The sequence below is a fragment of the Hylobates moloch genome, unplaced genomic scaffold (genome assembly GCF_009828535.3).
Source record: "Hylobates moloch isolate HMO894 unplaced genomic scaffold, HMol_V3 SCAFFOLD_10, whole genome shotgun sequence".
Lineage (NCBI taxonomy): Eukaryota > Metazoa > Chordata > Mammalia > Primates > Hylobatidae > Hylobates > Hylobates moloch.
Genome location: NW_026652285.1, coordinates 68,750,018 through 68,771,528, shown reverse-complemented (window position 1 = coordinate 68,771,528; position 21,511 = coordinate 68,750,018). Strand labels below are relative to the sequence as shown.

Genomic DNA, 21,511 nt, shown 5'->3' with positions numbered 1-21,511 from the left:
AATAATGTGCTTGAGTACCATTGTGGATGGTGGAAGGAATGCAAAAGTGGCCTGTGAATATTTGAATGTTTGTTGAGTTTCTATATTTGTTGGGGCAGGGAACGGTAATCAGTGACAAGGTGTAAACTAGGTCATTTGAGTTCTGTTTGTGACTACCGCAGTGTTGGGTAAGGCAGTTACTTTTTGTGCTATTTTTAGAACAGGAAGAAGAAGGCTTTGAGCAGAGGCTCTGGTCCAGGAGTTTCTACTTGGGCATCTCCACCCTGGGGGCCCTAGAAGCAGAACACTCAGCTGGCCTGTGTTGTCTGAATAAATGTGCATCAGATGTATGTGCTCTTATGTTTCAAATGTACACAGATAATAACATGACTTCAAAATACAGAGCGGGCTGGGCTTGGTGGACACCTGTAATCCCAGCACTTTGGGAGGCTGAGGTGGGAGGACCACGTGAGTCCAGAAGATGGAGGCTGGGCTCATGTGAGCCCAGTGAGTCGTGATTGTGCCACTGCACTCCAGCCTAAGCGACAGAGTGAGACCCTACCTAAAAACAATATAGAATGGAAAAAAAGGTTACTAAGAATTCAGCAATACTTTTAAATATCTTTGTATTTTATTAATCTACAGATAGTAAAATCAAAGCTAGTCATGTGGAGGTTGATATTTTCAGTAATAAAAGTGGTGTGGTTTCCCTTGCACTGAGTACTGAGTTAATGAAGGTTCTTTTAGTTCAGAGTCTTGGTTTTGGCCAAAGAACTATACAAGTAATTTTTTTTGCATATAGAAATAGATTCTTTTAAAAAATGTAATATACTACTACTTTGAGCCCAGTGGTTCTATATTTGCCCTCTCTGGGGACATCTAGTGGGTATATTAAGAAGTGCAAGCTGGGAGTGGCAGCTAATTCCTATAGTCCCAGCACTTTGGGAGGCCGGGAAGGGAGGATTGCTTGAGCCCCAGCGTTCCAGACCAGCCTGGGCAAGATAGCAAGACTCTGTATCTAGAAAAAATTTAAAAATTAGCCAAGTTTAGTGATGTATACCTGTAGTCCCAGCTTCTTGAGAGGCTGAGGTGGGAGGATTGCTTGAGCCTGGGAGGTGGAGGCTACAGTGAACCATGATCACACCACTGCACTCCAGCCTGGGCGAAAGAGTGAGACTCCGTCTTTAAAAACCGAAAAAAAAAAAAAAAAGAAAAAGAAAAAAGAAGTGCAGCCCTTCTGTCTAGCCGCCGTCTGCTGCTAAGGAGGATGGCTGCTCATTGAGGCTCACTCCAGAATGTTAGCGAGGGATTCTCCTCCCCTGGCTCAGCCCAGCTGGTGAGTGATGTCCTAGTCACCCACACTCATGATAGATGGGTGCTGGGATCTTAGATCCGTGATGTCTTCTGATTCTGAATGCAGGCTGAGGTGGTTTCACTAAGATGGAGCTGGGTGTGATGACACACGTCTGTAGTCCCAGCTACTTGGAAGACAGGCAGGATGATCACTTGAACCCAGGCATTCATGTCCGGCCTGGGTAATATAGCCAGACCTTGTCAAGAGATGAGGTTCCCCCCCACCCTTTTTTAAGAAAAAAAATGTAGGATGGAGAAAATGTTGCATGATTGGAACCCTGGAGTTGGAATTTTAAAGCAAAAGTGGAAATAAAGAACATCCATGCTGTCCTTGGTTTAAGGCTGCGCTGGTGCATAGGCGGCCTGCAGGAAGTGCCTCTCTGCCCCTGCTTTGGGCTGGGCCCTGTGCTGTGCTCCCGCTGCTGTGCAGCTCTCTCCAACCCCGGTAGTGGTTACAGCCACCATGCCAATAATTTTTTTTTTTTTTAGAGACAGGTTTCACCATTGGCCAGGTTGTGATCTGCCTGCCTTGGCCTCCCAAACTGCTGTGATTACAGGCGTGAGCCACCACACCTGGCCGAAACTTAGATTTTTTCTTAAGCCTTAAAGTTCAACTTACAAATATTATTGCCTTATTTAGAAGGCTAACAATTTTTCTATAAAAGAACATTTACTTTCATTACTTGATAAATGGCTTATTAACTCAAGTTTAGCTGATTAAAATCCCCTAAACAATGTACTGTAAATCAGTTCTATTTACAACTTAGTGAATTAAAAGAATTTAAGCAGTTTCAACTGTTCTTACAAATGGGAGCTGCCTACTTTTTCTTCAGCAATTCCAACCCGAGGCCAATTAACAAAGCTAGTAGATTGCTTTCTGTACTTAAGCAACTCTTTGAAATCTAATAAACCAAATTTAGAAATGGGGTAAATCAGCTTCTTAAAAAACATTCAAATCCTGATGCAGACTTCGACGCTCTTCTTTCAAATTAAAATTGCAAGTCTAATATCAATTATGTATTTCAAATTAGAACCACAGAGTTTCTTTAACTTTTCGAATTGTTTTAATTACAATGCACACAGTATTCCAAATATTACAAAATTTAAGTTTGAAATTGTTTATTCTTCAACTTGTAAGGGTTGATATTCTGATTTTTTTCACTCTACCACCTCTAGTAATAAACACACTCAGGCCAACAGAGGTTATCGTGTTGAAGGTTTGTGACCGTGATCTCCACCAGAGATTTGAGCCTAGGACAAAAACCGAGTGTTAAATTCTAGCAGGATTCTAGAATTAAATAAATTCTGTGCTTACCCAAGCGCAGGTGCACTGAACCCTTTGCTAGAGTTGAGTTCACTTCTCTCTGTCAATGGTGAATCCAAGCTCCTGCCTTTAACCTGGGACTAATTAACTAATTAATTAATTGAAATGGAGTTTCGCCCTGTCACCCAGGCTGGAGTGCAGTGGTACGATCTCAGCTCCGCCTCCTGGGTTCAAGCAATTCTCCTGCCTCATCCTCCCGAGTAGCTGGGATTACAGGCATGTGCCACCACGCCTGGCTAATTTTTGTATTTTTAGTAGAGACAGGGTTTCGCCATGTTGGCCAGGCTGGTCTCGAACTCCTGACCTCAGGTGATTCACCCACCTCTGCCTCCTAAGGTGCTGGGATTATGGGCGTGAGCCACCATGCCGAGCCTGACCTGGGATTTAGCTTTTCAAATATCACACATCTTGTGCTCTCCTTGTACCTTCTATGTTTCTTTCTCAGCCAGTTTGTAATCCCTTTCAACATTCCATCATCTGATCTGAGTTGCAGCTTAGGTGAGGTTGCAGCTAATTTCCATCAGTGCTTGACTGGAATTAGCTCATTCTTTACCTGACTGGATTTGGCATTCTTTACCTGTGTATGTGTTTTCTTGTCTGGCGCTCGTTCACAAGGCTGTAGTCATTTTATTGGCAAGTAAGTATCAATACCTACGGTCATGTTAAGTCCCTGAGTTAACTTTGGTAACAGGTACAGGAGCATTATCCACATGTGGAGTCTATTTTAATCTCCTCTGTCCGAAGGCAGCAATCGCTCAGCTGATTTTCTCTTCCGACTCCAGAGGTCCTCTGCTCTGGCTGCAGGTCAGAATCACCTGAGGATCTTTCATATCATGCACGGTCAGGGCCTCACCTCAAACCGTGTGAAGTAGAACCTCTGCCAGGCATCGTTCATTGTGTGTTGGAAGTGCAGCAGGCGGGCCAGGCACGGTGGCTCACGCCTGTAATCCTAGCACTTTGGGAGGCCAAGGCGGGCGGATTGCCTTAGCTCGAGTTCGAGACCAGCCTGGGCAACATGGTGAAACCCCATCTCTACTAAAATACAAAAAAAAAAGTAGCTGGGCATGGCGGCATGAGCCTGTAGTCCCAGCTACTTGGAAGGCTGAGGCAGAAGAATTGCTGGAACCTAGGAGGTGGAGGTTGCAGTGAGCCGAGATTGCACCACTGCACTCCAGCCTGGGCGACAGAGCGAGACTCCATCCCTACCAAAAAAAAAAGTGCAGCAGGCAATTCTGAGGCACAGAGGATTAAAAACTCCAATTCTTAACTTCATTTAACAGGCTGACAAATGAGAGATTTCAGGTCATTAAACCTTGTTCTCCTTACCCCCATGTTGTGGAAACGTTCATGGGAAATGTACAGAGAAAATGAGAAGGATACCTTAAGTAGAAGGTTTAGCTAATTCACAGCTGGACCATTTTCCTGTCATAAGACCAATAGCAAGATATCTTAAGGTGTGGGTTACAAAACCTTTATGATATGTGTTTCTTTTTTCTTTGCTTAAAGTGCTTGTGTGGGGGTCACCGCTGGCCTTAACCTATTCGTTATTACCCAGCGTAGTGAGGCGCACACCCCAGTGTCTGCTTCCTTGTCACAGGTTTCTGCTGATGTACTCCACGGTTCTGTGCAGCTATTACAATTCAGCCCTGACGACAGCAGTGGTTGGAGCCATCAAGGTGAGTGGATGGAAACTTGGAAGGGAACAACTGAGTCAAGGAATGGAAATCCAGATTTTCTGTTGGAGGCCGGGTTTGATTTTGTTGTTGTTGGTGGTGTAAGAACGAGGGCTGTGACCTTTTTAGCTGGGCTTGTGTGATCTCATCTTCTTTTTTTTTTGAGACAGAGTCTGGTTCTGTTGTCCAGGCTGAAGTTCAGTGGCACGATCTTGGCTCACTGCAACCTCCACCTCCCTAGTTCAAGCGGTTCTCCTGCCTCAGCCTCCTGAGTAGCTGGGATTACAGGCGCCTGCCACCACACCCGGCTAATTTTTTATATTTTTGGTAGAGACTAGGTTTCACCATGTTGGCCAGGCTGGTCTTGAACTCCTGGCCTCGTGATCCACCCACCTCGGCCTCCCAAAGTGCTGGGATTACAGGTGTGAGCCACCGAGCCCGGCCCCGTCTTACTTATTCTAATCTATTGCATAGAATAGAGGGACAGATTGCTAATTTATAAAGGAGAGACAAATTATAACTTTTAAGTTGGGGATGGCTCGGAGGGGGTGGGTCTGGGAAAATGAAGTAAAAAGCTAAAAAAAAAAAAAAATCCAGGTATCAATGATTAGTAAGATACCTTGTGATCCATAATTTGGTTTTCTGGGAGAACCTGCCCACTGAGAAGTGGATGTATGTGCTGTGTGATGAGGTCATGAGCTGGTGGGTTGGTGTGTGGGTGTTTGCGTGTGTGGATGCATCTGAATACACACACGTGCACGTGAATGAATGGGGGAGAGGTGTTCTGGATTCTATTCCATAATTGCTTCATTTTTCTATTCACATGAAGCCCTAGAGTGTGTGAAAACACTGCCTGCTTCAAGAGTTCACCTGTCCCCTGGGTGCCCAGAGGTCTCCTAGAATGCACTGGGCAGAGCACGGCCTGGAATTTATTGACTGTCTCCACTCTGCTCAAGTTTATGATCAAGATAATTAACTCACTACTTGGCCCTGGTGTGTCCACAGATTGCAGTGTAGTGTGGGAGCCCAAGGTTAAAAAAAAAAAAAGAAAAGAAAGGCTAGGCACAGTGGCTTATGCCTGTAATCCCAGCACTTCGAGAGGCTGAGGCAGGCGGATTACCTGAGGTCAGGAATTAGAGACCAGCCTGGCCAATATGGCGAAACCCCATCTCTACTAAAAATAAAAAAATGGGCCAGGCGTGGTGGTGGGCGCCCTGTAGTCCCAGCTTCTTGGGAGGCTGGACCGGAGAATCTCTTGAACCTGGGAGGCAAAATTTGCAGTGAGCCAAGATTGTGCCATTGCACTCCAGCCTGGGCAACGGAGCGAGACTCTGTCTCCAAAAAAAAAAAAAAAAAACCAGAAAACCTCACTACCCAATGATAGTAAAGAGATAGGATCTGGCAAGCTGATAACAGCCCCATTCTTCCTCTTTTGCCTGCATGCCAACTGGAACAGGGGAGAGAATAATGCAATTTTCTGTTGTTATCATACCATAATTTACTGCATTTATTTAGTAAGCCCCATATGTAATGGCTTATTTATTTATTTTTCTGAGGCAGGGTCTTGCTCTGTTGCCCAGGCTGGAGTACAGTGGCATGTAGCTCACTGCAGCCTTGACCTCCTGGGCTCAAGCAGTCCTCCCACTTCAGTTCCTGTGGAGTAGCTGGGATTACAGACATGTGCCACCATGCCCGGCTACTTTTAAAAAAATTTTTGTAGCGATGGGATCTCACTATGTTGCCCAGGCTGGTCTTAAACTCCTGGGCTCAAGTGATCCTTTGACTTTGGCCTCCCAAAGTATTGGGATTACAGGCGTGAGCCATCATTCCTGGCCTGTAATGGTTTTCATTTTGTTCAACCACCTGTGAATATCCCTATGTACAAGTCTCTATGCAAAGTAACTAAAATGTCTAGTTTCAGGTTTTACTATTTATATTTTCCCCTAAACATTTTACCTTGAAAATGACGAATCCTCTCTCTTTTTCTGCAGAATGTATGCGTTGCCTACATTGGGATGTTAATCGGTGGAGACTACATTTTCTCTTTGTTAAACTTTGTAGGGTTAAATATTTGGTGAGTGGGAATTTTTAATGGACTCGCTTTGGGAAGACAAGAACCTTAAATAGTTTGATTAATATGTAATAAGCAAAAGAGCGTAGAGAAGTCTTTCATGTTAAGCCAGGAGGCATTTTGACATTCTAATTTCTAAGATAATTTTACTTCATCACTGGGTTCAGCATCATGCAGATCCACGGGGACACGTGTGACGACAGTTTGCAGGGCTGGGATCGGAATTTAACTTACCTGTCTTCCTTACAGCAGGCCCCTGCGTTCTCTGCCCTCCTCCTATAAAGTGGAGGGTGTTAACCTTGTGCCTACTAGGCTCGGCATGCAGGGGGTGTGGACTAAGCCAGCTTTGAAAGGCATTTGGGGTCTCAGCAGTGCGATACTATTTAAGGCTAAGGGTATGTAGTTTATTCAGTAGAAACCAAGTGCTTATTTTTTCTCTGAGGTTCTGCATTAGATTTGATGACTCTTTTTCTGCCTCCAAAGACTTGTAAATAAGAAAGGAAATTCTCATCAAGCAATCCACAAACTTGAGGAGAAACACAGATATTGGAATAATTCCCTCCGCATGAAGCAGGTGTATTGATAAAAACGCCAGCAACTGCTGCTGGAGCCCCTGTGAAATTCCCAGTCATTTATTTTCACTGTTTTTTCCTCCTTTCAGCATGGCAGGGGGCTTGAGATATTCCTTTTTAACACTGAGCAGCCAGTTAAAACCTAAACCTGTGGATGAAGAAAACATCCGTTTGGATTTGAAGAGCTAGAGTCTGCGGCAGGATTGGAGACTGACTTGTGACTGGGGGATGGGGGGCATTCCCAGTAGGAATGTGAAGCCAGAGGTTTCAGATTCGTGACATCCACCCCCTAGGCAAGTGAGAGCATCTGCAAAATGCAAAGAGAACTACCTCATATGCATGCACGATGAGCCAATGGCAGTCTCAAGAAATGTACTTGGGCCACACCTTACCGGTGGAAAGCAAATCTTTTGGAAATAAGCCACTGGGACTCGGTAGGTGGAGCCCGAGCTGCTCTTCTAGGGACTTGTGGGGCCTTCGTGGCATCTCTGTGCCGTGTGCTGGGGAGGAGGTTGATGTAATGGTGACTCTTTTCTGATCAGCACCTTGGCAGTGATTCCCAAGGTCCCATTCAAATCAAAGGGCCGGTTGTTTCAGTTTAAACAGACATGCCTTTATTCTAATAAAATTAGTTAACTGCCAGTAAAGTTATTTGTTAGCTTTGATGAAAGCTATGTTGGTATATTTTCCTAATCATCAAAGTAAAGAAAAAATCATTTCTGTGTATGCCTCATCATGTGATATTATTGGAGGCAGAAAACAGTGTCCGTCATTCACAATGTAACAGAATGTGTCACCTTGAAGGGACAATTCCAAACTCCTTTATGAATTGAGGTTGGGGAAAGCTACAAAATAACTCAACGGGAAAAAAAATACTCAGACTTTATCCCGTTAGCTTTTTTTTTTTTTTTTGAGACAGAGTCTCACTATCCCCCAGGCTGGAGTGCAGTGGTGCAATCTCGGCTCACTGCAGCCTCTGCCACCCGGGTTCAAGTGATTCTCTTGCTTCAGCCTCCCGAGTAGCTGGGATTACAGGCATCTGCCACCACGCCCTGCTAATCTTCGTATTTTTAGTAGAGACGAGGTTTGGCTGTCATGTTGGCCAGGCTAGTCTTGAACTCCTGACCTCAGGTGATCTGCCCACCTTGGCCTCCTAAAGTGCTGGGATCACAGGCGTGAGCCACTGCGCCCGGCCAATCCTGTTAGCATTTAAGCGCTCACCTGTTTGCTTCTTCTCATCTCCCTCCAGGTTTGTTCAGGAGCTTTTACCACAGGTGCATTTCCTCACATGCTTGCCTACCTCCAACTCCTGGTGTATGGGAAGGAGGCCCGAATGGATAGGGTGCCTTTTCCCTCCCTGTGTGGAAATGGGTGTCCCCACTGGAATTGGAGTGTGGGATAGAGCCACAGTCTGGGAGTCAGGAGCCAGACTAACTAATCTTGTCTCTACTATTCAACTAGGGAGACCTTTCCCAAGTCACTTTGCCCGTCATGGCCTGTAGTATTTTAATCTGTAAAATTCAACTAGATCTCTAAATCCTTGCGAGCTGCAACTTTCTGAGTTTCGAGAAGCTGAGCCAGATCTGGAGCAGGCCAGCACAGGAAGGAATCATTGTGTGGATTTTTATGTGGCTGGGCGCGGTGGCTCACACCTGTAATCCCAACACTGGGAGGCTGAGGTAGGAGAATCGCTTGAACCCAGGAGTTTGAGGCCAGCCTGGGCAACGTGGTGAAACATCATCTCTACAAAAAAAATTAGCCAGGCGTGATGGCACGCACCTCTGATCCCAGCTACTGGAGAGGCTGAGGTAGGAGGATTGCTTGAGCGTGGGAGGTTGAGGCTGCAGTGAGCTGTGGTCACACCACTGCACTCCAGCCTCAGTGACAGGGTGAGAACTTGTCTCAAAAAAAATTTTTTTTTAATTGTGGTAAAATAACAGAATTTACCATCCTAACCATTTTTAAGTGTATACAGTCCAGTAGGAGTAAGCGTACTGATTGTGCAACCTACCTCCAGAACTTTTTCATCTTGCAAAACCGAAACTCTGTACCCATGAAACAAGAACTCCCCATTTCCCCATCCCTCCGGCCCCTGGCAACCCCCATTCTACTCTCTTCTTGAGTTTGACTTTTCAAGATACCTTATATAAGTAGAATCATATAGTATTTGTGTTTTTGTGACAGGTTTATTCACTTAGCATCATATCACCAATGTTCGTCCGTGTTGTAGCATGCAGAGTGTCCTTCCTTACATCTGAATGTGTGGTGTGGATTTGCTACATTCTGTTTATCTAGTCATCTGCTGATGGACACTCGGCTTGCTTCCACCACTTGGCTATTATGAATAATGCTGCTATTAATATGGGTGTACAAATATGTCTTCAAGACTCTGCTTTCAATTTTTTTAGATATAAGCCTAGAAGTGGAATAGCTGGATCCTGTGGTCATTCTATTTTTAATTTTTTGAGGACCTGCTATGCTGTTTCCTATAGTGGCTGCACCATTTTACATTCCCGCCATCAAGGTTTCCAATTTCTCCACAACCTCAATAACATTTGTGATTTTATGTTTCATTTTTACTAGTAGCCATCATAATGGATGTTTTAAAAAATAATTTATTTTTATTTTATTTTGTTTTTAGAGATGGGGGTCTCACTATGTTGCCCAGGATGGTCTGCAGCCCTGGGCACAAGTGATCCTGCTGCCTCAGCCTCTGGAGTAGCTGGGACTACAGGCTCACTTGCCTGGCTGTGTTTTGGTTTTGATTTGTATTTCCCTAATTAATTGATGAGTGGTGTTGAGCATTTTTTCATGTACTTGTTGGCCATTTGTTTATCTTCTTAAACAAATGTCTATTCAAGTCCATTGCCCATTTCTTAATCAAGTTGTTTGTTTTATTGTTGTTGAGTTGTAGGAGTTCTTTACTGTTTCAATATGCTTTTATATTTAATTTATTTTATTATTATTATTTTTGAGACAGAGTCTCACTCTGTCTCCCAGGCTGTAGTGCAGTTGCATGATCTCAGCTCACTGCAGTCTCCACCTTCCAGGCTCAAGCGATCCTCCCACCTCAGCCTCCCAAGGAGCTGGGACCACTACTAAAAAATTAGCCTGCCTAATTTTAAATAGGTTTTGTAGAGACGGACTCTTGCCCTGTTGCCCAGGCTGATCTCGAACTCGCAAGCTCAAGTGATCCTCCTACCTTGGCCTCCTAAAGTGTAGGGATTACAGGTGTGAGCCACTGTGCCCAGCCTTCAATGTGCTTTAAAGAGGCTTCTGGAGGGCTGGGCATGGCAACATGGCAAGATTCTGTGTCTACAAACACAAATAGTAAGATAAAATAATTAAAAGGCTTCTGGATTGTAAACTTGGAGCTCCCAGACTTTTTTTTTTGAGATAAGGTCTTGCTCTGTCTCCCAGGCTGGAGTGCAGTGGCATGATCTCGGCTCACTACAATCTCGAACTCCCAGGTTCAAGTGATTCTCGTGTCTCAGCCTCCCAAGTAGCTGGGATCATAGGCTTACACCACCACGCCTGGCTAATTTTTTTTTTTTTTTTGTATTTTTAGTAGCGACTGGGTTTCACCAGTTGGCCAGTTTGGTCTCGAACTCCTGGCCTCAGGTGATACACCTGCCTCGGCCTCCCAAAGTGCTAGGATTACAGGCTTGAGCCACTGTACCCGGCCATCCAAACTTTTGTTAACTACCTCCTGTTGCATCAACATACTTTTTGAATCCCAGAGACCAAAGATGCTAAGCAAAACAAACAAAAACTAATTCTTTCTTCCAATTTTTTTTTTAATCTTTAATTTTTATTCTTGGAATTCTTAAAGATGTGTTGTAAGACTTTTACACCTGCTTCCATATGTGGCCAGCAGAGGGCACCCTAAGAGCAGCCCAGCAGCCCTAGGAGCTGGGTTGAAAGTTGAAATGTTTGCTGTACAGCTAAAGAACTTGGGTTTAAGGGAGGAGGGAGGTTGAAGGAAGCTCCAATCAGGCTTTTGAACTAAGGCTAGCTGGGGGTGCTGGAGGTGGAGAAGTGGTATGGAAAGGCTCTGCAAACCCCATCGAGGCTGAAGAAAAAATGTAGGTCCAGTGACCCAGGTCTCCAGATATAATTTTTCCTGGTAAAAACATTGTAAAAACCACTAGTGGATGGGACACAAACATTAGTTTACTTACCTTGATATTTTGCACACTTCTTGCCATGGTACTACAAATAGCAGTTACACCATTTGTTAACTTGGACTGTTTCCTGCTGTTTTAATACTTTTTTTTTTTTAAGAGGGAGTCTTGCTCTGTCTTCCAGGCTGGAATGCAGTGGCGTGATCTCAGCTCACTGCAAGCTCCGCCTCCCGGGTTCACACCATTCTCCTGCCTCAGTCTCCTGAGTAGCTGGGACTACAGGTGCCCGCCACCACGCCCGGCTAATTTTTTGTATTTTTAGTAGAGACGGGGTTTCACTGTGTTAGCCAGGATGGTCTCGATCTCCTGACCTCATGATCCACCCGCCTCAGCCTCCCAAAGTGCTGGGATTACAGGTGTGAGCCACCACGCCTGGCCTGTTTTAATACTTTATATATATATTAAGTATATCTCAAGCGTTGGAGTTTTTTCACAGCTGAGGTTGATTAAATAATAGGACCTAGTTTAGAGAAGGGTTAAATATATATATTTTTTGTGCCCTCAGGCACACACACAAAAAAGGCACCTCCAGGTTAAAGTCGTCCCCAGGATAAGCCCTAAGGCTTTTGTCTGCAATTTATGGTCCCTTCACCAGAAGTGGCATTGCTAACTTGGGGCCTCTTAGAAATGCAGACTGTCAGGGTACATTCACTGAATTAGAACCTGCATTTATCCCAGAGGATTTGAAAAGCACCAGCCACCCCAGGCTGTTGGTCCAGACCATATTCCCCCTCCGCCCCCCCTTTTTTTTTGAGATGGAGTCTTGCTGTGTCGCCCAGGCTGGAGTGCAGTGGCATGATCTCTGCCTCCCGGGTTCAAGGGATTCTCCTGCCTCAGCCTCCTGAGTAGCTGGGATTACAGGCATGTGCCACCACGCCTGGCTAATTTTTTAGTAGAGATGGGGTTTCACCATGTTGGCCAGGCTGGTCTTGAACTCCTGACCTCAAATGATCCACCTGCCTCAGTCTCCCAAAGTGCTGAGATTACAGTTGTGAGCCACCGTGCCCGGCCTGGACCATCCTTTAAGTAGCAGGGATTGTTAACCTGGAGTTCATGGACAAGATTTAGTGAGCTGGTGCACATAGCTGGGGAAAGAATACATCTGGATTTTCCCTAACTTCTAACCAACATTTAGCATTTCTTTCCATTTGAATGTAGGAGAAACCACAGTAGTATTAGCTGTACCTGTAACTTTGTTACCAATAGAATTAAAGATATTTTCATATTGCATTATGGGTTTCACAGAAAAACCATTTATGCCCTACTTGTCATTTACTAGTTGTTAGACTCTCCATTAGTTCTTGTTATTTAATATATTCATAAAGAGGCATATTTTTAGTACATCACATTAAAAAATCGTGTATATCTGGTTTTTGGTAATTGATTTCCTTTATAATTCTATGTATTTAATTTTGTGCATTTAAAAATATTATTCAAAGAAGGAGGCTGTGACTAGACTGCCATTGCAGTCCATGGCATAAAAGAAAAATAAGGATCTAGCCAGGTGCAGTGGCTCACACCTGTAATCCCAGCACTTTGGGAGGCCGAGGCAGGTGGATCACAAGGTCAGGAGATGGAGACCATCCTGGCTAACATGGTGAAACCCTGTCTCTACTAAAAATACAAAAAATTAGCTGGGCATGGTGGCGGGCGCCTGTAGTCCCAGCTACTCGGGAGGCTGAGGCAGGAGAATGGCGTGAACCCACAAGGTGGAGCTTGCAGTGAGCTGAGATCGTGCCACTGCACTCCAGCCTGGGCAACAGAGCAAGATTCCGTCTCAAAAAAAAAAAAAAAAAAGTCTGTGAAGGCTGGGCACAGTAGCTCATATCTGTAATCCTAGCATTTTGCGAGGCCAAGGCAGGCGGATTGCTTGAACCCAGGAGTTTGAGACCAGCCTGGGCAACATAGTGAGACCCCCATCTCTACCATAAAGTACAAACATTAGCCAGGCATGGTGGTGCATGCCTCTAGTCCCACCTACTTAGGAGGCTGAGGTGGGAGGATAGCTTGACCTTGGGAGGTTGAGGCTGCAGTAAGCCATGATTGCACCACCGCACTTCAGGCTGGGTGACAGAGTAAGACCTTGTCTTTTAAAAAAAAGTCTATGAAAAGGTCAGATGGCAGCGTGAGGAGTCCTGTGGACTCATTCTTCTGTGAAACAAGGAAAGCTGGCAAAAACTATAAAAAGACAAGTAATTACAGTCTCCAGACATAAATTATAAGGGCAAATGAGGACACATTGATTCAGGTAAACCTACTAACACTTGGTAAGAACAATAGGCGGCTGTGGCATTTGAGAATTGACCCCACCACTCTCTTTTCCTTCTCCCAGCTCGGCTGGTGGCAGCTCTGCCTCAGATGGGCATAGCCAAAAAGGGGTCATTCTCTTCTCAGTTCCTGGGGAACTAGATCCAACTGGGAGGAGCAGACCACCAGAATTTCTCATCCTATCTAAGTTGAAGATGCTATTTTTTAAAAATTTAATTGAATTTAATTTTAAGTTCTGGGATAAATGTGCAGGATGTGCAGGTTGGTTACATAGATAAATGTGTGCCATGGTGGTTTGCTGCACCTATCAACCTATCACCTAGGTATTAAGCCCCACATGCATTAGCTATTTATCCTGATGCTCCCCCTCCCCCCACCCCCCTAACAGGCCCCAGTGTGTGTTGTTCCCGTCCCTGTGTCCATGTATTCTCATTGTTCAACTCCCACTTATAAATGAAAACATGCAGTGTTTGGTTTTCTGTTCCTGTGTCAGTTTGCTGAGGATAATGGCTTCTAGCTCCATCCATGTCCCTGCAATGGACATGATCTCGTTCCTTTTGATGGCTGCATAGTATTCTGTGGTGTGTATGTACCATGTTTTCTTTATCCAGTCTATCATAGATGGGCGTTTGGGTTGATTCCATGTTTTTGCTATTGTGAATAGTGCTGCAGTGAACATACACATGCTTGTATCTTTATTTTTTAAAATCTTTTTTTTTTAAAGACAGGGTCTGGCTCTGTTGCCCAGGCAGGAGTACAGTGGCATTATCTCAGCTCACTGCAACCACTGCCTCCCAGGCTCAAGTGATCTGCCCTCCTCAGCCTCCTAAGTAGCTAAGACCACAGGGACACACTGTTACACCTGGCTAATTTTTGTATTTTTAGTAGAGATGGGATCTTTCATGTTGCCTAGGCTGGCCTCAAGTGATCCTCCTGCCTTGGCCTCCCAAAGTGCTGTGATTACAGGTGTGAACCACCGTGCCCAGCCAGAGATGCTCAATTCCTGGTGAGTGCAGCTAAGGGGCTAGGGCTCTCTCTACCAACCCCCTATCCATTAGATGCAGGCTCTACCTCAAATACAGCAGGCCACAAATACTGGGGTCCCCATTACCCTTGCCCCAGCTCACTTGGAAGGCTGTTCCACACTGGGGAGAGATGATCTGACAAGGCCAGAGGCCACCACCCTGTCCAGCACCCAGAGGAGTGGCTCAGAGAGGCTGCCCAGGGAAGACGCAGCCTGTGCAGTAAAGAATTTAATCTTGTGCAAAAAGATGTCTGGTCTTTGCCCTAAGCTTCTTGGAATATGATGCTAAAGTGGAGTGTCTCTGTTTGCCTGGGGACCTTGGGTTACATTAGATAGTCTAATAATGTGATTTCAGATGGGGGCTAGCTACACCAGAAAGACCAACAGTGTGGTTAAGGGTGAAGGCTTTGGGTGATACCTGGCAGGTCTGGAGATAGAGATCAGCCATGTGGGCAATCAGTGAAGTTTATGTAATGAAGCCCTAATAAAAACTCTGAACACTGAGGCTTGATTGAGTTTCCCGGGTTGGCAATGCTCCATGCATATTGTCACACATTGTTGCTGGACAGGTAATGATGTGTCTTGATTCTGTGAGAGAAGACAATGGAAGCTCTACATTTGGCACTTCCCCACACACTGTCCAATCCAATGCTTTTCTTGGCTCATTTTAATCTGTATTCTTTCCTCATAATAAACTAGCCACAAGTATAACAGCTTTCTGTGAGGTCTATGAGTCCTACCAAATGATCAAAACTGAGGCTGTTTTTGAGAACTCCTCAAACTTGCAGCTAGTATCAGAAGTGAGGGTGGTCCCATGGGGGCTGTGTGCCCTTAAACATGGCAGTTGTCCAAATTAACACAAAGTCCATGAGAAAAAAGAGCTCCAGGGCACTCCTTAAAGGAACTGACTTTATTTGAAGCAGAATGTGGGGAAAATGCATGTCTAAGAGACTCTTGAAGATGATGCCTCTCTTAATTAAGAACAACAAGCTAAATCACAGTCCAACTGGTTCACCATGGAGAAAAAGGGAAAGAGACAGTAAAGAAGAGCTTTCATGGAGTCATAACAGACCTCAAAGACTGGCCTCAATAACTACCCCTGCCAGAATTTAATTGGATCAGACTGCTGGGCAATTTATGCCCCAGGGAACTATCAAAAACAATACAGTAATCAACTGGTAATTGGGGCCTGATGGACCTGGGTAATACCAAGTCAGGCAGACAGCTTAAAATATAAATCAGGGAAAGAGGCAAAGAGAACCCCTTAAACCTAGTGTCACTGCAGGGAGACACTGTGCAATCAAGCCTCAGCCTCCAAGGAGTGACACCAAAGGGGAAAATGGACTTTACTAAAATATTCTAGTGTGTAGCCAAGTCACAAAATAAACAAAACAACAAAACCAAGCTCCAGGGAGAAGGGAGGGGAATCAGTATCCAGAGTTCCTGCAATATATTACCTAAAATGTCCAGGTTCAACAAAAAAGTATAAGACATTCAGAGAAACATGAAAGTGTGACCCATAAAAGCAAGCAACAGAAACAGCTTATAAGAGGGACAAGGTGTATTTAACAAAGACTTCATTATAAATAAGTTCAAAGAACCAAGGTACACATGATTAAATAAGTGAAGGAAGGTATGAAGACATTGTTTCATCAAATAGGGAAATCAAAAAGTGAAAGTATTAAAAAAGAACCAAATAGATATTCTAGAGTTGAAAAGTACAAAACCAAAATCAAGCATTTATTTGGGGGCTTAACAGTAAATTTGAACCTACAGAAGAAAGAATCTGTAAATTTGAAGAGAGATCAATAGAGATTATTCAATTTAAAGATCAGAGATAATAGAATGAAGAAAAATGAAAAGAAAGCACATCAACATTTGCATAATTGGAGGGGCAGAAGGAGAAGAAAATGAGAAAAGAGTTAAAAAAATTGAATAATGGGTAAAAACTTCCTAAATCTGTTGAGAAACATGAGTTCACACATCCAAGAAACTCAACAAGCTCCACAGACAAATGCAAAGAGATCCACATCCAGACATTGATGTAAAAATACTAAAAGCCAAATACACAGTGAAAATCTTGGGAACAGGAAGAGAGAAACTACTCATCCCTTACAAAGGAACCCCAATAAGATTAACAGAGGACTTTTTTTGAGACAGAGTCTCGCTCTGTCGCCCAGGCTGGAGTGCAGTGGCACAATCTCGGCTCACTGCAACCTCCACCTCCCAGGTTCATGCCATTCTCCTGCCTCAGCCTCCCGAGTAGCTGGGACTACAGGTGCCCACCACCACGCCTGGCTAATTTTTTGTATTTTTAGTAGAGACGGGGTTTCACTGTATTAGCTAGGATGGTCTCAATCTCCTGACCTCGTGATCTCCCTGCCTTGGCCTCCCAAAGTGCTAGTATTACAGGCATAAGCCACAGTGCCTGGCCTAACAGCTGACTTCTCATCAGAAGCAGTGGAGTCTAGAAGGCAGTGGAATAACATTCAAAGTACTGAAAAGAAAGTCCATGAAAAAGAATAGAGTGTTTTATAGGCATGACATTAAGTCTAACAGACTTCATTATGCATATTTAGTGATATGGTTTGGCTGTGTCCCCACCCAAATCTCATCTTGAATTGTAGCTCCCATAATTCCCATGTCACGGGAGGGACCTGGTGGGAAGTTAATTGAATCATGGGGGTGGGTCTTTCTCATGCTGTTCTCATGATAGTGAATAAGTCTCACAAGATGTGATGGTTTTATAAAGCAGAGATCCCCCTGCACATGCTCTCTTGCCTGCCGCCATGTAAGATGTGACTTTGCTCCTCCTTCGCCTTCTGCCACGATTGTGAGGCCTCCCCAGCCATGTGGAACTGTGAGTCAATTAAACTTCTTTCCTTTATAAATTATCCAGTCTTAGGTATGTCTTTATTAGCAGCATGAGAACAGACTAATACACTTAGGAATAATGCTGTATCTGTCATGCCCTCATATAGAAGAGTAGACAAAGAGTTACATAAGGAACACAGTCATATTAATCTCCTCCGTCCACCCCAAGATCTGAGAAAACCCTGTTCATTAACCCAGTGATATCAATAAAGTTCTAGAAACCATGTTCTAAATATAAATATTCCTCTTATATATTTTAGTTTTAGTAATGAGGTTTATAAGTTCTGGTAACTGTATGCATTTGGAAGCAAAATGGCTCACAAAGGTCTGATCGGCACTGTTCAGTAAAACTTTCTGCACTGAGGGATGTGTTTAAATCTGTGCTGTTCAATACATGTGGTTATTGACCACCTGGAATGGCTAGTGCAACTGAAGAGCTGAAGTTTAAATTAAATGAAATCAAATTAAAATTTAAATAACCACATATGGCCAGTGGTTAGTGATTTGGATAACACAGCTCTAGCAGCTCCAAAACCTCTTACTTTTCCCCTGGTTATCTTTCTCAAGTAAACTATGTAGCTTATTTTGTGTGGTGAGCCTTAGTTTAATAAACATTTTCAATATAGATAAGAATAAATTACCCTGAAAAAGAATAGAAACATTAGTAAGCACTTGCTACAAAAAAGCTTGTTGCTATTTGGCTTTTCACTGATTCTGGGACAGAAAGACACTGTGATTCCTGAAGTGGAGTTTATGCCCATAAAGCTGGCTCTAAAAACTCTAAATTGAGTAAAACAAGTTAATTCACCTCCTTAATCTGAAGCCTCAGACCTTTCATTCATGGGCCCTTGGAGGGCTGCAGATGTGTTTTATTTTGTCTATGCGGTGTTAACATGGTTTTGGAGTTTGTTGCTTTATATTCCAGTTGTTATTTTCATAACATTTTTTATAAAAATGGAGAAATTTATATTAGAAACTGGATTTTTTATCACTTAAAAAAAATCACAATTTGCCAACTAGGCCACAGTTCCACAGGACAGCTGGAGCTGGGTGGAGTGGACACTTTCTGTTTCATGTTCTCCACGTTCCCTGTTCTCTACGTCCCATGAGCAGAGGCTCAGGGTCAGTCTCTATCCTTCAGGGTGTTTGTAGTGTCATTTCCTAAAGTAGAGTTGAGAGGAAAACAAGAAAATAAAAGCTAAATCAAGAGAGACAAGATTTCAAAGACAATGAAAGAGAGTGCATTTGTCTGTGGAAGTGAACATTATACTTGCTCTGTGTCTGTAGGGAAAAGTGTAGCACAAGGCCAGGCACGGTGGCTCACGCCTGTAATCCAGTACTTTGGGAGGCCGAGGTGGCGGGTCATGAGGTCAGGAGTTTGAGACCAGCCTGGCCAACATGGTGAAACCCTGTCTCTACTAAAAATACAAAAATTAGCCAGGCGCGATGACGGGCACCTGTAATCGCAGCTACTCAGGAGGCTTAGGCAGGATAATTGCTTGAACCTGGGAGGCAGAAGTTGCAGTGAGCCGAGATCGCACCACTGCACTCCAGCCTGGGCGACAGAGCAAGACTCTGTCTTGAAAAGAAAAAAAAAAAAAAAGTACAGCACAAAGTCACTGCCCTGTTTCATGGACTTATATCACCTGCCTTCCACCACTGTGAGCATCTGAGTTTATGATCCCTGTTTTGGAGACCCAGTTCTCAAACTGTTTTTCTCTGCCTAGCAACTCTGCAGAGTTGCTAGATGTATGGTAAGAATTGTTTTTTCTGGTTACTATTTACTGAGTTTTGAAAATCACGTATTTAGAAGTTTTACATTGGCATTAATGTTGTTGCTATAATAATATCAGTCATTTAGTCGCATTTCTCAAGTGGAGCAGAAAACAACAGCAAACATATGCTGGGGAAATAACATGTCTCCACATTGAAGAATTTAATTTTTAAATGCTCCCATGTACTCTGTGTCAGGTCGGGCTGCTATAGCAAAATACCACAGACTGAGTGGTTTAAATGGCAGAATTTTTTTTCTCACAGTTGTGGAGGCTGAGAAGTCCAAGATCAAGGTGGTGGCCCACTTGGTTCCTGGTGAGGGCCCCTTGCCGGCTTACAGACAGTAGTCTGCTTGTCTGCTTGCTGTGCCCTCATGTGGTGGAGAAAGAGAGGGAGATCTCTTGTGTCTCTTCTTCTTTTTTTTTTTTTTTTTTTTTGAGATGGAGTCTCGTTCTGTCGCCCATGCTGGGAGTGCAGTGGTGCAATCTCGGCTCACTGCAACCTCCGCCTCCTGGGTTCAAGCAATTCTCATGCCTCAGCCTCCTGAGTAGCTGGGATTACAAGCAGGTGCCACCATGCCTGGCTTATTTTTGTATTTTTAGTAGAGATGGGGTTTCACCATGTTGGCCAGGCTCCTCTAGAACTCCTGACCTCAGGTGATCCACCCACCCTGGCCTCCCAAAGTGCTGGGATTACAGGTGTGAGCCACCGCACCCAGCCTTGTGTCTCTTCATTTAAAGGCATTAATCTTACCATGAAGGCCCCACCCTCATGATCTCATCACCCCCAAAAGGCTCTATCTCCAAATGTCATCACACTGGGGGTTAGGCCTTCAATACATGAATTTTGGCTGGGGCCAGGGGGTAGGGGATACAAGTCATAGCATCTTGCAAATAGAAAAATACACATTTATTTAAAAGCTTTGCTGAATTCACAGTCAGATATTGGTATGTAATTTCTCAATCTATTACATGGGGTTGGATATAGTTTTTGATGCTGAAAAGTTATAAAAGTGGGGAAATTTTGGTCTGTGACCAAGCACACAAATGAATTGCTGCTTATGATTCTGGTAACGGAAGTCTAAATTATCCACCATTCAAAGAATAACTGCAGGACAAAATTTGTTTGAAGTTTCCAGATAATTTACATGCAATAAATTGCACAGAGCTTAAAAGTGTACAGTCTAGTGAGTTTTGATTAAGGCATGCCCTTCCAAACACATTGTTTATCAAAATATAGAACATCTTAATCAACCAGAAAAGTTCCCTATGACCCTTCCAGCCAATCCCTTCACCTCTACCAGGCAACCAGTGTTCTGATTTTATTTTACTGAAAATTATGTTTGCCTGTTCTTTAACTTCCTATAAATAACATCCTATAGTATGTACATATAGAAGGCAGTTTCTATAATGGATCTCAATGATCCCTGCCCACTATGTTCACTCCCTTGTGTGATCTTTTCCCTTTGAATATGGAGTGGATATAGGAACTTGCTTCTAATGCACAGAATGCAGCTAAAGTGATGGAATGGCCCTTCCGAGATCAGATTACAAGAGTGTGGCTTCTGCCTTCTCTCTCTGTCTCTCTGATTCTTCTCATTGGCTAGATCTGATGAAGCAAGCTGCTCTTGGGAGCTGCCCTGTGAGGAGGCCCACACAACAAGGAACAAAGGAGAAGCAACCGGATCCTGCAACAAACAAGTGACTGGGCTGCTGTTTCCCCAGGTGAGCCTAGAGATGACGGCCCCCTGGCTGGACTTTATTGCCACCTGTGAAAGACCTTGAGCCAGAGGATCCAGCTGATCCATGCCTGGATTCCTGACCCACAGAAATCATGAGATAATAAATGGCATTGTTTAGGCGACTGAGTTTTGGGTTAATTTGTTATACAGAATAGATAACTAATGCAGTACTTTTTTGTGACTTCTTTTGCTTGACAAAATGTGATTTATCCATGTTTTTGTGGGTAGAAGAAGAGATATTCTCAAAGAGCTTATTAAAAGCATAAAACCTATTAAGATAGTCAAAAAATTCAGTATAAGAGAAAGCAGCAATACAGAGAGATAAATTAAGCACTGAAGCCACATAAGCCCTGCATTTACTGGATGGGGTGATGGGGAGCTTCAGTGGTGATGGTATGGGACAGAAATGAAGGTCAGGAAGAGTCTAATAGATGAACATTCCACAAGGCCGGGGTCCCAAAAGGTTTCTACATCCTCGGAGTAACTGTGGTCCAGAAGAAACATGCTCCCGGACTACAAGGAGATGCACCTTGGCGCTGAGCAGAGGAGGTGGTGGTGCGTGGAGATGGCCAGAGAACCGTCCTATGGGTTTATCAACACAGGCCAGGGTGGGGTGTCATGGCACACCAAATTCACTTCACCTGCATGGTTTAAAAAACTATGAATTTAGCCATG

The 21,511-nt window shown here is 43.9% G+C and overlaps 1 protein-coding gene across 2 annotated transcripts in view; it reads left to right on the top strand.

Annotated features, from left to right (window-relative positions):
- The window catches only part of SLC35D2 (solute carrier family 35 member D2), a 70,211-nt gene extending 55,259 nt beyond the window's left edge, over positions 1–14,952 (top strand). The window contains exons 10-13 of one of the 2 annotated variants that reach the window (XR_004249872.2): positions 4,254–4,332; positions 6,321–6,403; positions 7,062–7,406; positions 13,489–14,952. Coding sequence is in view for 1 of the 2 variants with exons in the window: in XM_032164604.2 (XP_032020495.1) it covers positions 4,254–4,332; positions 6,321–6,403; positions 7,062–7,161 (262 nt within the window). In the remaining variant the exon portion in view is untranslated. Of the gene's footprint in view, positions 1–4,253; positions 4,333–6,320; positions 6,404–7,061; positions 7,694–13,488 lie in introns of those variants that run through there. The other variant, XM_032164604.2, reaches the window with a different exon arrangement.
- Positions 14,953–21,511: the final 6,559 nt, after the last annotated feature.